Genomic DNA, 17,108 nt, shown 5'->3' with positions numbered 1-17,108 from the left:
AGGCTGTTATGTTATCCAGAGCATTGGTGACTGTAACTGTGCTGTCCGTTAGTAAATTGGTTGTCCATTAGTAAATGCCGAGCGTTTCGCGTTCAGAGCGCACACTGGACGCTCTGGCCGATGAGTAGGGTTGAGCCGAACGTTCTAACCTCAAAACGGCAGTCAAGCACCCAAACTAACTGGCTAACTTGCCAGAACACCCCACTCGGACCATTGTCCTCGCCCTAACAGAGCTGGTTAGGCTGTTTTCATGTCATTCAGTGCGTCAGTGACTGTAACTGGGCTTCTGGCAACAATTTCATTACAATGTTTTTGCCATTGTTTACTGACACCGGCCGGGTGTTGAGCGTTTATAAATTCATCAGTTATTCTGCGCTCTCGGGCACAGGTGAGTGCTCTGAAATCGGAGTAGATGACCAGACTGAATTTATGAACGCGCCCGAAATGGTTACTTGCATAGATTACATTTGAGAGACTAGTGTTTTCTCCATCTCATTAGCTATCATATTCGAATTCCACTGATTTTAAAAACTCAGTCCTCCAGAAAGAGGAGAGCAACACTTATGCAGTTTTAATACACAATACATTAAAGAAAAGCAGCGTAAGACAGGATTACCTAGACACACTGACCAGCTCAAATAGACAGGAGCGCGCTATATGGCAGACCAATCCAAACTCATCTCTCGGCATGTCCAGCCCACTTATTATCTCAGCCAATCATGGCTAGCAGTAAGGTTGCTGACTTTTTCTTTGGCTAAACCAACTAGGCTCTTAATTTAACAATTGTATTCGTATTTACAAATGGAATACAAGTTTGTTATTAAGGCACATGAAACTTCACATGTTCGAGAAGGCATTTTTGCCCAATATCTTATTTGGATAAAAAAACGGCTGTTCTGTGACCCGCGACATACGCCTAGTTTCCTGAACTAGTCACATACAGTTGAAGTCTGAAGTTTACATACACCTTAACCAAATACATGTAAACTCAGTTTTTCGCAATTCCTGACATTTAATCCTACTAAAAATGTCCTGTCTTAGGTCAGTTAGGATCACCACTTCATTTTAAGAATGTGAAATGTCAGAATAATAGTAGAGAGAATGATTGATTTCAGCTTTTATTTCTTTCAGCTTTTTATTTCTTTCAAAACCAAAGTACGTTCATCTCTAGGACCTTCTTGAGCGGTATGACGGCTGCGTGGTCCCATGGTGTTTATACTTGGGTACTATTGTTTGTACAGATGAACGTGGTACCTTCAGGTTTTTGGAAATTGCTCCCAAGGATGAACCAGACTTGTGGAGGTCTACAATTTATTTTCTGAGGTCTTGGCTGATTTCTTTTGATTTACCCATGATGTCAAGCAAAGAGGCACTGAGTTTGAAGGTAGGCCTTGACATACATCCCCAGGTACACCTCCTATTGACTCAAATGATGTCAATCAGAAGCTTCTAAAGCCATGACATAATTGTCTGGAATTTTTCAAGCTGTTTAAAGGCACAGTCAACTTAGTGTATGTAAACTTCTGACCCACTGGAATTGTGGTACAGTGAATTATAAGTGAAATAATCTGTCAGTAAACAATTGTTGGAAAAATGACTTGTGTCATGCACGAAGTAGATGTCCTAACCGACTTGCCAAAACTATAGTTTGTTAACAAGAAATGTGTGGAGTGGTTTGAAAAACTAGTTTCAATGACTCCAACCTAAGTGTATGTAAACCTCCGACTTCAACTGTATGATGATCAAGAGTACTTCAGTTCCCGGAATACTTAAAATGAACATAGACACAGTCACAGTATACAAGTTGATCCTGCAATATCTGAGTGCACATAAAATTAATCATGCCTGACTAGTGTAACTCAGACAATTTTTTTTAGTATTTAACCTGGTCTGTTGAAGTTGAAACACCCCAGTGAAAACAACAATTGGACATATCCTAATTGGAAGGTAGCTATTGTATGTATTTATTTCTGCCACATGGTCTTAAATGGATACTTCAGGATTTTGACAATGGTAGTTGAAGTAGTTTCGCGAGCCAATCCGGCCTAGCATTAGCACAATGACTGGAAGTCTATGGGATCTACTAGCACGCTAACATATAGTACCTATAGACTTCCAGTCATTCCCCTAACGCTAGTTAGCACTGGCTTGTGAAACTACCTCTAACTTCCTTTAAAACTGGATACAGACACGTAAAAATGACATCCACAAGTTCATCTGACTCTGTGGAAGTAGATATAGGACCTCTTTGCCTTTTAAACAAGAACACAAACTGCTATACAGACTTCAACTGTCAAATGTAACTGATAAAATGAGTCCCTCGGGGAATCAGGGATTCAGTGTTTGGGTTCCTGAGGCGCCAACCAGTGAATGTGAATGTAGGCCAGGGCTTGTATAGGAGGCAGGGTAGTGTTAGAGGTACCTGAGAGAGAGTGTCATCGGTAATATGAACAGAGGCACTACCGTCCTGCTGTCTCACAAGTCCTTTCGCTCTCCCCTCTTTTACTCTGACTCAGACCCTCTTTCTCTTTATCCGTTTCACTCTTTCTTTCTTTCTTTCTTTCTTTCTTTCTTTCTTTCTTTCTTTCTTTCTTTCTTTCGCTCTCTCTCTTTCCCTCGTTCTCTCTCTGTCTTTATTCATCTCATCTCCCTCGCTGTGGCTGAATTCGTCCCATATTCTCACTCTCTCTCCCTGCCTGTCTTTCTTATGCATGGTTTGACAAACAGCCCGTCACCCTGCCCCCAGGATTAGAGGCCCGAGTGGAGCATGAACGTAGCTCACTGGCCAGGCTCTGAACGCAAATCACTGTTGCCATTCGCTTGCTTCGGCTACTACTGCCCCAAAAACAGACATTTTAGTTTTGTTATGTATGCTAAGGCAAGGCGCTACTGCTGACTGCATTTTGGGGGCTATTTTATTTTTTATTTTTTTTGGTTTATTTACAAATCAGAACCATCTGATGTAATGTAGCTTAGCTCATGGGCGGCAGGCTACGGCGGCGGCCTCTGCTGAACCCTGATGCGAGCGGTGAGAGAGACCGACTTCAACCTAAATCGCTTCTGTAAATATTCTGCGCCCATGAATAAATCGTGGAAATGTTGTTTTTTTTAACAACGAAATAACAACAGTGTCACCCCGAACAAGGGTAGCAGAGCGGTTCCACGTCGTGCAACACTGAAACGTAAGAAAGACAATACGCCTCTGATTGCAGCCAGTTTCATCCAGGCCTTATCTAGCTCTACTGATGCTGGGCATTCCCATTCTTCCCTCCATCCCCCTCTCTCCCACATTGAAGAAAACGAGCTGTAGAAACAATAGAAAACAATAGAAAACGCCACCATCTAGCCCCATTCTTAAGGCTCACTGTCATTGTAATGTCCTCCCGAAGCCAATGGATTGTGCTTACCAAGCCTGCGAAGCCGGAGACTCGTAATAAGATACAAGATGAGATGACATTAAGGCAGAGAAAACAGTGATAATTATGGAGCATTATGGGCAGGATGGAGATGGATATGACTCTGACTCTCGACACGCCATGTCTAGTACCATCTGTGTTGTTGCTCTCGTTCTCGCACACACAGACCACTGGCCTGGAATGGGTGTTTCGCTCATAGGGCCGGGTTGCCACTTCAGGGTTTCAGACAAAGCCATCAGCTCGATGTCTCTCTGTCTGTGTGCGTGTGGAAGTCGCTCCGGATAAGAGAGTCTGCTAAATGGCAAAAATGTCAATGTTAAATGTGTGTGTGCTCTGTGTCTCCCGTCAATGGGATAGCACCCTGCTGTTCTTTTAGATTAGTCTTCAGTTGCTAGACCAGACATTGTGGCTAACTCGCTTTCTGGAAAATAGCTGCGACCGAAAACAAATTAGGCCCTCGCAAAACAGTTGAAGACAGTAGTCATTGAACGGCACTGTATTTTGGTTTTCAACTATGCCCGATTCGAACTGTTTTCAACCATAATGCGCAGTACAACCGATATAAACACACACACACACACACACACACACACACACACACACACACACACACACACACACACACACACACACACACACACACACACACACACACACACACACACACACACACACACACACACACACACACACACACACACACACACCCCTAAGGAATTTCGGCACCTCTTTACTAATAAACGCTGCCTACCCGGCGTGGCTTCTCCCTCTTAAAAACTCCACCGCACCACAAACTGCTGCCGAATGGGATATTGAAATTGTACGGCCGTAAAACGTAATACCTTCTCCATCAAAATGGTAATTTTTGTTCTTACCTGCTGTACAGATCATAAAAAAGTATATTTTGCGGCTACTTCCAATAATAAAAGCCGGGGCCCCTGTGTCTCCTCACTCTGTGCTTAAAGGCCCCATAAAGCAGGGAGGGGGGAGGGGGGGGGTGTAAGGGTCTAGTACTAGGACCCTGAAGCTAAGCTTGAAGGTGACCTTTCCTCCACTCTCAGCCTCTGGCTTTACCACCCAGTGCTGACAGATTGCACTGAGCCATCTGCTATCACTGCCAAATGTGTTTGCTAGCTTTGTTACACTCTTTGTTACACTCCCTACCTGTAACTACCTCCTGCTGTTGTAGCACTCTCTGTTTCTCTCATTCTTCCGATCTTTCTCCCTTTCTATCTATCTATCTTTCTTTCTTTCATTTTTTTTCTCTCGCTCTCCCTGACAGAGAGTCGTTAATACATTGAAATGGGCTACTGCTGCCTGCTGTCGTACACGTCCTCTCTATCCCCCTCTTTCTATGTGTCCCATATTCTGTCTTTTTCTGTTCTCTCTTTCTCTCTCTCTCTCTCTCCCTCTCTCTCTCTCTCTCTCTCTCTCTCTCTCTCTCTCTCTCTCTCTCTCTCTCTCTCTCTCTCTCTCTCTCTCTATTTTGTTGGGAGATGGTGGCCTTAGACATGGGTCAGTCGGATATTGTTATTATATGTATTATTACAGTCATTATGAAGACCAGAAGGGTGTATATGACTCTGTGTACCTCAGACATAAGCCTATGTTACCAATAATATATTTCAGCGACAACCTCTTCCAAAGAAACAGCTAAGATATTTTTTTTTATGTCACTCATGGTTGACAGCAGAAACATAACTTGAACTGACCTCTCTCTCCCTCTCTTTCTCTCTCTCTCTGTCTCTCTCTCATGTCTTTCTCAGATCTTTATCTGTTTCTTTTGTTTTCAAATGTATTTTATTTAGCACTGGTGGCAAAGTCATCTTGAATGTAGATTGTAGCTTTTCATGGGTGATTCTGGCGTGGAAATGCTAACGTGCATTTCCATGTGTTCATCATTCTTGTAAACGATCTAGCCCAACAGGGCTTGCATAAAATTGGGTACGCAACACTTAACCTTTGGTTAACAAGATAAAGGAGTGATACGCTCTACTCTGAATACTAAACAGTCTCTTTGGGTACAAAGTTCTAAAGTGCAATAGCATTCAAAAGTTGACCTTTGGTTGGCCTGTTTCTGACCTCCCTCTCTCCTTTCCTCCCGAACAGAACAAGATCATCCTGGACCCGCTGACGTTCAGCGAGGCGCGTTTCCGCCCCTCCCTGGAGGAGCGCCTGGAGAGCATCATCAGCGGCGCCGCCCTCATGGCCGACTCGTCCTGCACCCGTGACGACCGCCGCGAGCGCATCGTGGCTGAGTGCAACGCCGTCCGGCAGGCCCTGCAAGACCTACTGAGCGAGTACATGAACAACGTGAGAACCCCTCGAAGAGGATTTTGGGTTTACCTCGTATAAACACACACACACACCTTTCCTCAGATACACAAGCTGCTACAGTTTGTAACATTCATTTTCTCTCCCTTCTAAATCTTGTTAAAAATGTCCCTACAACCACACATACACGGACACACGCACACACACACACACACACACACACACCACAGCTCCACTCCACACATTGCCCCATCTATTCTTCTTTCAGCTCCAGACAATTCCCCACTCTCCCGTTTACCACTAACTTGCACCCTTCTCTAGTTTTACACTGTTGAAATCCATCCTCCTCTATTCTACAGTGTGATAGTGGACTGTAATGTGATGTGCACAGCGTGACACGAGAGACGAGAACGTCATGTTGGCTCCCAGCATTATTCCCCCATATAAATCTCCTCAGTCCATAACCCCCAACTGCAGAGCAGTTACCGACCCCCTGGTCGGGCCGTTAGATAACCCCCTAATGGCCTTGACTTTGGAGGTGAGTTACTGCACTGAAGGAAGGCTGGCTGCAGCCACGGCGCATCATGTGTTTCACTCACTGCACCAGGTTAGTGGGTGCTTTGCTGTGCTCAGCATCCATAGACTTCACTGCAACCAGAGCCGAAATGGGGGCTCTATCGTGTAATTTCGGCCTTGTGTTGGTTTGGCCTACAGGGCTTAGTTTTGTGACTGGGTGGCCATTTTGGATATATTAAGGGGATCATGAATGAAGTTTCAGTGGTGGTGGCCATGGTGCAATTAGTTGTCAGTTATTACTTAAAGGGCCTTAGTCCTTGAGGAGGGTCCCTCTGAATTTTCTCCTCTTTCTCTCTCTCTCTCTCTGTCAGCTTTTGTAGTCATTAGCAGTAGCAGAGAGCTCGGGCTCAGAGGCTTTTGAATCCCTCGTTGATCCTAAATAGCTCATTAGCACTACCACCGTCCCCTGGGCCCAACTAGTGTGTTTACCAAAGCAATGGCCACTCACAATATCACAGTAGAAACACAGGCATGGGGGACAACAAATATGTGTTCTGAGTTGCCTCCATTCTGTCTGTCACAGTTAGAAGGATAGTTCATGGGCGGCAGGTAGCCTAGTGGTTCGAGAGGCCAGCTAACAATCGGAGGGTTGCAAATTCTAATTCCGGGTCTGATGGGAAAAATCTGTCGGGAAGTGAGCTGGCAACCGGAGGGTTGCTGAAATCAAATCCTAGATGCCATCGCCTGCCGTTGTGCCCTTGAGTAAGGCACTTACCCACCACAACAACTGCTCCACAGGTGCCAAAGTATGGCATGCTCCCTGTAGGTCTTTCGGGCGGGATTGCGATAAAGTGGAAATAATTCAGACGCTTCTGAACAACTAAAAGATGAAGTATTTGATACATTTCACAAATTTAGCGTGGAACTGAAGGAATTGTCCAGTCCATTGTCCACACTCCCCCCACTCTCCCACTCATAAGCTCCGGCCCAGTCGTGATTGAGGTTGCTTTACACTCGTTTGGCTAAACAGTAGGAAGATGTGGGAACATTTTGCTCTTTGTTTCTCTCTCGTCTGTGGTAGGATTGCCAGGAGCTCTTTTTAGTCACCCAAGCCGTAGTCTTCCCAACCGAAACTCATCAAACTAATGAAGTTAAACAGCAACATTTTAGCTAAAGCTGCTTTTGCATCGAGAGGGATAGAGGGCATGTCAGTGTTCCATAAATGGAAGTTGAAACGTTAAATACAGCACATCTCCGACTGTTCAGTGTGTCCTGTTGTCTGGTAATGGTAATAGCTGTGGTATTGAAAGCTAGATAACAGCAGGTTCTCATTCCTGGAGTCTATTAAGGCTTCAGGCTCTTGTTTCCAGACATGCACAATCAAATGCTTAAACTATTTGAAAGAAATACAGGTACTATTTGTACCTAGGTCATGCTGTGAATGACGCAGAGAGCCAAAACGTAGAAGCGCAGACACAGTTATACAGTGGGGAGAACAAGTATTTGATACACTGCCGATTTTGCAGGTTTTCCTACGTACAAACGCTTTCGACACCTTGCAGGGCCCATTCCCTGACGAATTGAGGCTGTTTTGAGGGCAAAAAGGGGTGCAACTCAAAACACACGATAATATAGACAAAACACACAATAATAACAGACAAAACACACAATAATACCAGACAAAACACATAATAATACCAGACAAAACACACAATAATACCAGACAAAACACACAATAATACCAGACAAAACACACAATAATACCAGACAAAACACACAATAATACCAGACAAAACACATAATAATACAGACAAAACACATAATAATACAGACAAAACACACAATAATACCAGACAAAACACATAATAATACAGACAAAACACACAATAATACCAGACAAACCACACAATAATAACAGACAAAACACAAAATAATACCAGACAAAACACATAATAATACAGACAAAACACACAATAATACAGACAAAACACACAATAATACAGACAATAGACATCATGATATAAACAAAACATAAACAGATGAAGGTACAAAGGAGCTGGGCTGTAAGATGTAACACTACTACCACCAGTTCACATTGTGTTGTGACAGTTCACATTGTGTTGTGACAGTTCACATTGTGTTGTGAAGCAATAAGCTTTGTCTAATATCCCCCCAGTTAGCTTCCAGACTAGTATGTTGAAGGCCTTACAGGGCCAGGCAAAACACACGTTAGATTAGTGTGGTGAGCATCCATCGATTATCACGCAGGGCCACTGCCAGAAGCAGAATTGATACTGTAAAGGATCGATACAGAGTGGACTTGCCAATGGCTTAGTGGCCACAAATGACACCTGTTCCGCGGCCCATCGACGCGAACCAAGAGAAGAGAGGAGCGAGGGAAGGAAGGAAGGAGAGCATAAGCCATCACACAAAGGAGATTCGCAGGATTATGTTCTTAAAGGCCTTCGTTTGAGTAAGCATCTCGAAAAAAGTACACTTCCTGGGAAAACTCTTAGTGCGCTACAGATGTAGGATCTTAATTTGAGCCACTTTGCTACAGCAGGAAAATAATCCAGCAGCGACAGGAAATGTGAATTATTATGTGGATTATAATTAATGGACATTTAGTAGTGGTTGATGCATTTTGACAAGGGAAAATCAAGTATGACATGTCTAAATGGAAATTACAAACTTCAGAAGCCATTTTAAACGTGCATTTCAGGATAGTTATCCTGTTACAGGGTGGTCAATTGAAGATCCTACATCTGTATATAGATTATAGGCTACCATTTCAGATGCACCCCAGAGTTGTATTTGTTCTTTAGTGGGCTCTGACAGACAGGTGGTTGATTGCAGTGCCCATTGATAGGGGATTGTGGGTAAACGGCAGTAAGCGTGAGAGCAAACACGGGTCAATAAAGTGGCGAGGTGGTCCCCTCTTCAAACACAACCTCTCGAGAGGGATTTGACAGGTCTTAAACGCCGCCGGTGAACCTCTGTCACTCGGACACTTGGCGGTCTCTGTGGCAGGCATCTTCTTCCTGTGATTGGATGAGGGTGGTGCGGATTGCTAAATGGACAGTGTGGACACGGTCACACTTGGAGGAGAGGGAGCTGTATGTGGCCTCTGAAATAGTCACTTAACACACTAAGAGAAGCAGTGATGAAGCAATATAGCCATATAGATCAGGGTGCTTCTCAACCTATGGTCTGTGGACCTGCACCTGTCCCTGGCATGTTGCTGAGTAGTCATCCAATGACTGAAAGATGTCCATAGGTTATTGGTCCAAAGACCAAATGTTACAGATTTTTTATAACACCCCAACTTTAGTAAAGTTTAGTGTACTAGTCTGAACACACACAACACTGTTAATATCATTATTTCCCACTCTCCCTGCTCCATTCACTCCAATAATCGTTGCAGACTCCTCCTTTTCCTCCCTTCTCAGAAACGTGGCTTCGGACTGCGGCGGTCCACAAGGCAAGGTTAATCAATGGCGGTAGTCAGCAATAAATTAGGTCCAAGTGACAGGCGAATGTCCATACCTGTCGGGCAGCGCTGCTGATCAGTGATTGGTGACAGCGGCCCGGAGCTCCCTGGCTGAATCATCAGTATCGTCTGAATTGGTTACAGACCGATCCGACAGGACCGATCTATCAATTGATCGGCAAGAGTAATGCATTGCCGGCTTGGGTCAAGGGGCAAGTTGAGAGCTAGGGCTTATGTCCGGGAGGTACGGGGGTGGATGTATAGGGATGGGGCCGGGGGCCCCATTGGGGCCCTGGGTGTGACTAGTAGACAGTAAACAGGATTTAGGGAGAGTTTAAGAGGGCTTTAATCATGCAGTTAGCGGGACGTGACACACCAAACGGACAGCCGTTTAGGGGAGATAGATGCCTTCCCGTTTGCACACACACAGGCAGACACACACACACACACACACACACACACACACACACACACACACACACACACACACACACACACACACACACACACACACACACACACACACACACACACACACACACACACACACACACACACACACCTCAGGGGGGTGACATGGAGAGAGCCTAATCAAGACCTGTGTGTTCTCCTCACGCTGATAACACTGGGGAAATCAGTGTGTGTGCAGGTGTCTGCTATTGTAAAGCTACAGATGCCTCATCAGAGCATATTCTCTCCCCTTTCAAACAACCAGTGTTTTAAGAGTGATGGAGTGAGTGGAGTAGGAGAGAGTGAGAGTGAGAGCGAGAACGAGAGAGAGAGAGAGAGAGAGACCCTTGAGGCAGGTAAAGCTGCAGAACACCGCCTGGCCCACGAGAAAGGATGGAGGGAGAGGAGGCATTAAAAAGAGAGAAGTTGATCAATACTTTTTAAGCAGGCACGAGCCCAGCTGGCCGACGTGCATGACTCCATTGCACCTGGAGGTTCTTCGGGAGGAGGCAGGCAGCTGAGACAATGACAGTGCTCCTCTGTAAACCCTTTTCACTGGGTGGCCATCTTGTTAAAAATGTCCGTTTTTGGCTTGCCCTCAGTCCATCTGTCCAGGCAAAGAATGCAGAGCAGGATCTCTGAGCCAGCAGCAGTGTTCTCTCTGTCCTAATAACGCTGGCCATAATGGCAGGCATCAGCAAGCAGAAGCAGTTGTTGTCTGTTGTCTGAATCAAAGGACCTCGATTGTCTGTCTCATCCGCTCCAAGGTCTGGTCAGTGGAGCTCGACTGTTTGCTAATTACCCTCGTGTTTACGGTACAATATCATCTCAATGAGAGAACAACCTCCATGTGCATGCACCCTCACATACACAAACCCCTCTGAGATTGATCGATTGCCTCCCTGTCCTGACTGTGACTCATCATCTGAGACGCGCGTGTGCGGTGGCGTGCGCGCGTGTGCGTGCGTGAAGGACACATAAGGAGTAATGGCTTGTAAATGGAGCTGAGTAATACATGACTGGAAGGCATTGAGCCTAATTGGGTGTGGAGGCGCCTCCGAGCTGATCAAAGGGGATGGAAGGATCTGATGCATCTGACGTCCCAGACAATGGCCATCAAAGTGTCTGTGTGTGTATTTTCTCGGCGACTTGCATCTCAGTGCACTCTCCAATCGGAGTGTCTACATCTTACCTGTTTCCTGTTGTTTTTGCTCCTGTAGTTTGTACCTGCAGTTTTGCTTTAATGGACCCAATACAGGGTGGTACAGATTGTTGCCTGCGTAGAGCTAACAACTGTCTGATCTTGCCCCGTCTGATAAATGGATAATGTCACAGGAACCCATTCACACCAACCTTCACCCCCACATATGGGGCCTTCAGTATATCGACTCTGCTGTATCTCATGGGCCAACACTGTATATCTCTTCTGCCTTGCCTGTTTGATGTCCCTCACAGCAAGAGCCCAACACAACCTCCCTCAAGGGAGCGCCTTCGAGAATGATTGGGTAAAAACACTATTCGGTACACCGTCTGGACTTTTTCGGCACAGACAAAAACAAATTCAAACTAAGGTCTGGACTTTTTCTCGATGTACCTTCGACATCCGAACGAAACAAAGTCACTAATGATCTGATGCTAGGATATGGCACATCCAGCAGGCTTTCAGACTTGTTTTTAATCACCTCCCCCGAGACTTTGCGTCATTCATCAAGCTGTAGCTCTGGCTTTGTTGATAGCTCAGGTAGGATGACTTGCGTAAAAACAATGAGGATCCTACGGCAGTGGACGTGCTGGTGACGTCTTTCAGTGTTGTTAGTCTCGTTCTCTTGAAGTCGTTCAGTGTGGCTGCAGGCAAGCACTCCCCGAGAGGTGCCTGGCCTGCTCCCACCTCGCTGCGATTCAGGAAATGGGCCGACTCGCGCCGAGCGCACGGTTTAAGCGCCCGGCGGCTCAATTACAGGAGTTTGGGAAAGGGAAACGCAGCTTGACAAGTCGATGGGGCGGCAGGGGGTTGCGGGGGTCGCTGGGAAGTTTCCCGGGCTTTAGTTTTGCACCAGATGAGACAGTGGTGTGAGATGAGATGTTCAAATTACCTGCGACGTGGACTCTCTCTCTCTCTCTCTCTCTCTCTCTCTCTCTCTCTCTCTCTCTCTCTCTCTCTCTCTCTCTCTCTCTCTCTCTCTCTCTCTCTCTCTCTCTCTCTCTCTCTCTCTCTCTCTCTCTCTCTCTCTCTCTCTCTCTCTCTCTCTCTCTCTCTCTCTCTCTCTCTCTCTCTCTCTCTCTCTCTCTCTCTCTCTCTCTCTCTCTCTCTCTCTCTCTCTCTCTCTCTCTCTCTCTCTCTCTCTCTCTCTCTCTCTCTCTCTCTCTCTCTCTCTCTCTCTCTCTCTCTCTCTCTCTCTCTCTCTCTCTCTCTCTCTCTCTCTCTCTCTCTCTCTCTCTCTCTCTCTCTCTCTCTCTCTCTCTCTCTCTCTCTCTCTCTCTCTCGCTCTCTCTCTCTTTCTTTCTCTCTCTCTCTCTCTCTCTCTTTCTCTCGCTCTCTTTCTTTCTCTCTCTCTCTCTCTCTCTCTTTCTCTCGCTCTCTCTCTTTCTTTCTCTCTCTTTCTTTCTCTCTCTCTCTCGCTCTCTCTCTCTCTCTTTCTCTCTCTCTCTCTCTCTCTCTCTCTCTCTCTTTCTCTCTCTCTCTCTCTCTCTCTCTTTCTCTCGCTCTCTCTCTCTTTCTTTCTCTCTCTCTCTCTCTCTCTCTTTCTCTCGCTCTCTCTCTCTCTCTCTCTCTCTCTCTCTCTCTCTCTCTCTCTCTCTCTCTCTCTCTCTCTCTCTCTCTCTCTCTCTTTCTCTCGCTCTCTCTCTCTCTCTCTCTCTCTCTCTCTCTCTTCTCTCTCTCTCTCTCTCTCTCTCTCTTTCTCTCTCTCTCTCTCTCTCTCTCGGTTTCTCTCTCGGTCTCTCTCAATTTCTGTCTGTCTTTGTCTCCTCTTTCTCTCCCCTCTGTCCCTCTCGTATTCTCTCTCTTCTCTTCTTCTTCCTCTGCGCCAGCCAGCCAGTGGTCGTCGTTTCTAGCTGGCTCATTAGACACAGCTCCCTCCTGCTCCTATGTCCTCCTCACACTCTGCTGTCATCTACCCCCTCCTACAGTACCAGGCTTCTGATGAGGCTCCTGTCACACACGCACACGCACACGCACACACACACTGTAAAACACTGCCATGGACACACACACACACACACTGTAAAACACTGCCATGGACACACACACACACACACACACACACACACACACACACACACACACACACACACACACACACACACACACACACACGACACACACGACACACACACACACATGTGATAGCAAGCAAGCACACGCAAGCACACATACTCACACATGCACGCACGCACGCACGCACACACACACACACCCACTTTGTTATTATTGCTCCCACAGCCCATATTAACCTGTCAGGTTCTGCCATAGTTGCTAAACTGCCTCTCTAAGCGAGCGAGCATCAGCAATAGCTTGACACACCGCTTCAGGTAGCTAGACATAGAAAAATCTTATTAACGGGCACACAATCAAGGCAGCATGCATTTCTCATAATTAAGGCGTTTCTGTCGGACTATCACTTAGCATTAGCTGTAGCCCGAGTGATGCGAGGCCCACGTTTGCCTTGATGCAGCCCTTTGCTTACGTTAGACACACACCAATGTTTGAGGACGAGCCACTGAAGAGCCGCCTGCAGCCAGCAGGAGGGTCGGATGCTGCCCACCAATTGCATACACTGAAACAGATATAGATTGCATTCAGATGTACCTTGAACGCAAGCATATTGAACGGACATACGCCAGTTGTGCGTCAGCTTGTCTCTTCCCCCTTCTTCACAAGGCTTATTTGTTTTTGTCCCTCTCTAAACCTCTCAAGACTGTTTGAGAGCCTGAGAGGTTGGTATAAACCTACACCGGATGGTGAAGCCCTTCTTTAGTGAAGAGCTACCTATCCTTGTAATCAATGAACCTTATGGACACCAAATGGACATCCTTGAGCATCCTTTCTCGTTTGGTTATACACTACATGACCAAAAGTATGTGGACACTTGCTCAGCCGCAAAGTACTAAGCCACACAAGCTCACAGAACGGGACCACCGAGTGCTAAAGCGCGTAGCACGTAAATACCGTGTGTCCTCGGTTACAACACCCACTACCGAGTTCCAAACTGCCTCTGGAAGCAACGTCAGCACAATAAACTATTCGTCAGGAGCTTCAGGAAGTGGGTTTCCGTGGCCGAGCAGCTGCAGACAAGCCTAATATCACCATGCGCAATGCCAATGCGTTGGCTTTTGGTGGTGTAAAGCTCGCCACCATTGGATTCTGGAGCAGTGGAAACGCATTCTCTGGAGTAATGAATCACGCTTCACCATCTGAAAGTCCCGGCGGACGAATCTGGGTTTTGGCGGATGCCAGGAGAACGCTAGGAGAACGCTATCACGGAGATGAAACATGTACATCATCTACATACAGTATATATTTGTATTTATATCTATTGTGAGTTCTGAGGATGTGGTGTTCTCCTCATCTGCATTTGACAAGTGAATGCGTACAGTTCATCCTCAGGTCATGACAGCACATCTGACCTTAACGCTTTGACACGTACGAACACACGGGCGTGATCGTTGTATATCGGTCCGAACAGCGTACGCTCAAACTGGTATGATTAGAACACTTATTTAGTACCGTCCAGTTACGATTGACGCAACAGTCAGCGTTTGAGCCGGCCACACTGTTTCTTCACAGAAACAAAATGTTACAAAGTTCCTTACAAAGTTATGTTCTCAATGTGAGCAGTTTATTTTTTGGATGCAATGTTCAGACATTCACAGAAGTAGCTACAGCGTAACACGATTCTTATTCAAACTGGACAATTTAGGCTACATTAGTCATGGCGCTAACTGAGGAAAGAGTGCCCGAACACAAGCGGTCATATTTAGCTAACTCTCGGCTGACAGAAACCATCATAGAAATTAGCTAATAGCAATTACCTCACCAGTGATCAAAATAATTGAGTAAAACACTTTCGGAAAATCTAAAGTAATCCGAGATGGGTAGTTTGTGTGCGTCCTTCGTTTTTTAGCGTCAACCAAAGATAAGAGTTTACAAGATGAGTTGGGTCTGTTTGCAGTAGGCCTGCTGGAGGTCATTTTGCAGGGCTCTGGCAGTGCTCCTCCTTGCACAAAGGCGGAGGTAGCGGTCCTGCTGCTGGGTTGTTGCCCTCCTACGGCCTCCTCCACGTCTCCTGATGTACTGGCCTGTCTCCTGGTAGCGCCTCCATGCTCTGGACACTACGCTGACAGACACAGCAAACCTTCTTGCCACAGCTCGCATTGATGTGCCATCCTGGATGAGCTGCACTACCTGAGCCACTTGTGTGGGTTGTAGACTCCGTCTCATGCTACCACCTGGCGGTGAAAGCACCGCCAGGAAGCACGCATTCACTGACCAAAACATCAGCCAGGAAGCATAGGAACTGAGAAGTGGTCTGTGGTCACCACCTGCAGAACCACTCCTTTATTGGGGGTGTCTTGCTAATTGCCTATAATTTCCACCCGTTGTCTATTCCATTAGCACAACAGCATGTGAAATTTATTGTCAATCAGTGTTGCTTCCTAAGTGGACAGTTTGATTTCACAGAAGTGTGATTGACTTGGAGTTACATTGTGTTGTTTAAGTGTTCCCTTTATTTTTTTGAGCAGTGTATTTGGAACTCACGCGTGAAAAGGTTAATAAACAGTATCCAACGTTTAATAGCCATTGACTTCAGGCTTAATCTTAAGGGCTTAGTATGATGACAGTGTCACTTTATGTCATATGCTTCAGTGTGGAACACATCCCTACGGTGCCTGGTCTAAAGATATGTCATTTAGCCTTTGAGCAATATTTTATGTTTGGGGCACTTTAAATTCTACCTCGGGACTCTCAGTAGAGTGGTAGAAGACTCTGCATTACGTTTTTGTAGAAGTTAATCCATAAGGACTACACAGGGCCTCGGGGCCAGAGTATCAGACTGCTGTTTGTTGGGTAATTCCCACTGTGTAACGATCTGTTCCCCAAAGGACCTACCTGTCACACTGCCTCCCCCCAGCTCCCAAGCATCTTCTCTCATCGAATTGGAAGTGAAACCAGATGAATTATCGAGCTGCACTCTCCTCTCTTCACCGCGCCAAAGTTAAAAAGAACTACTAGAGAGATGAAGAAGGAAGAATGGAGTGTCTGCCCTTACCTACCTCTTGACACTGATTCGAAGGTGAGGAAAAGGCATGGCCCTCGGAAGTCTGACGCTTAGAAGCCCATGCAAATCCAGATAGACAAAAGTAATAAACGTCTGGTTTGAAGAGGTGGAGCGACGAAGAAGAACGACAACAACGACTGCCGCGGCTGTTCGTGAGGTGTAATTGAAGCAAACAAATGGCCCAAAGTGTCACAGAGGTAAATAGTCAGTTTATTCCCTCCATGTCTTTGCTTACAGCAAAGCAGTCGTCGTGACTACCAGTGTAAATGCGCTGGCGTGATGATAATAATACCACATTTTAGCACTTGGAGGTCGCCTAGGCTAGGTAATTAAATGCTCTCTCAAGCTTAGTGTCCTGTTCCCCCTCTCTCTCTTCCTCTCCTCCTCATCTTCCTCACTCGCTCCCTCCCTCCATTCGTCCTCCCGTCAGGACCTTCCCTTCTGTCACACTCAGCAACATGCGGCTCGTTGAACGTCCCACGCTGGGTGATAAATCACAGCGCTCCCCACGGCGTCCCGTGGCCCCTCCCCTTCCATCTGTCAACACCCTAATGCGCCGCCACAAGCTGCACTCTCCCGTTTTGCGCCGAACAAAAAAAAACTGTCATCGCAAAGACTTAACTGCCACAGCAATCCATCGGCCCCCTAGTAGCCCCACGACTCCCCCCCCGACTCAAAGGCACC

The 17,108-nt window shown here is 46.3% G+C and overlaps 1 protein-coding gene across 2 annotated transcripts in view; it reads left to right on the top strand.

Moving 5' to 3' along the window:
• Window positions 1–17,108, top strand: part of LOC139566646 (catenin alpha-2) — a 756,349-nt gene that overhangs the window by 231,573 nt on the left and 507,668 nt on the right. For both annotated transcript variants that reach the window (XM_071387896.1, XM_071387897.1), the window contains exon 7: window positions 5,526–5,729. In XM_071387896.1, the coding sequence (XP_071243997.1) occupies window positions 5,526–5,729 (204 nt within the window). The remainder of the gene's footprint in view (window positions 1–5,525; window positions 5,730–17,108) is intronic.

This window comes from Salvelinus alpinus, chromosome 39 (assembly GCF_045679555.1).
Source record: "Salvelinus alpinus chromosome 39, SLU_Salpinus.1, whole genome shotgun sequence".
Lineage (NCBI taxonomy): Eukaryota > Metazoa > Chordata > Actinopteri > Salmoniformes > Salmonidae > Salvelinus > Salvelinus alpinus.
The sequence above is the reverse complement of the archived record's forward strand: the minus strand, read 5'-3'. Positions and strand labels throughout refer to the sequence as shown.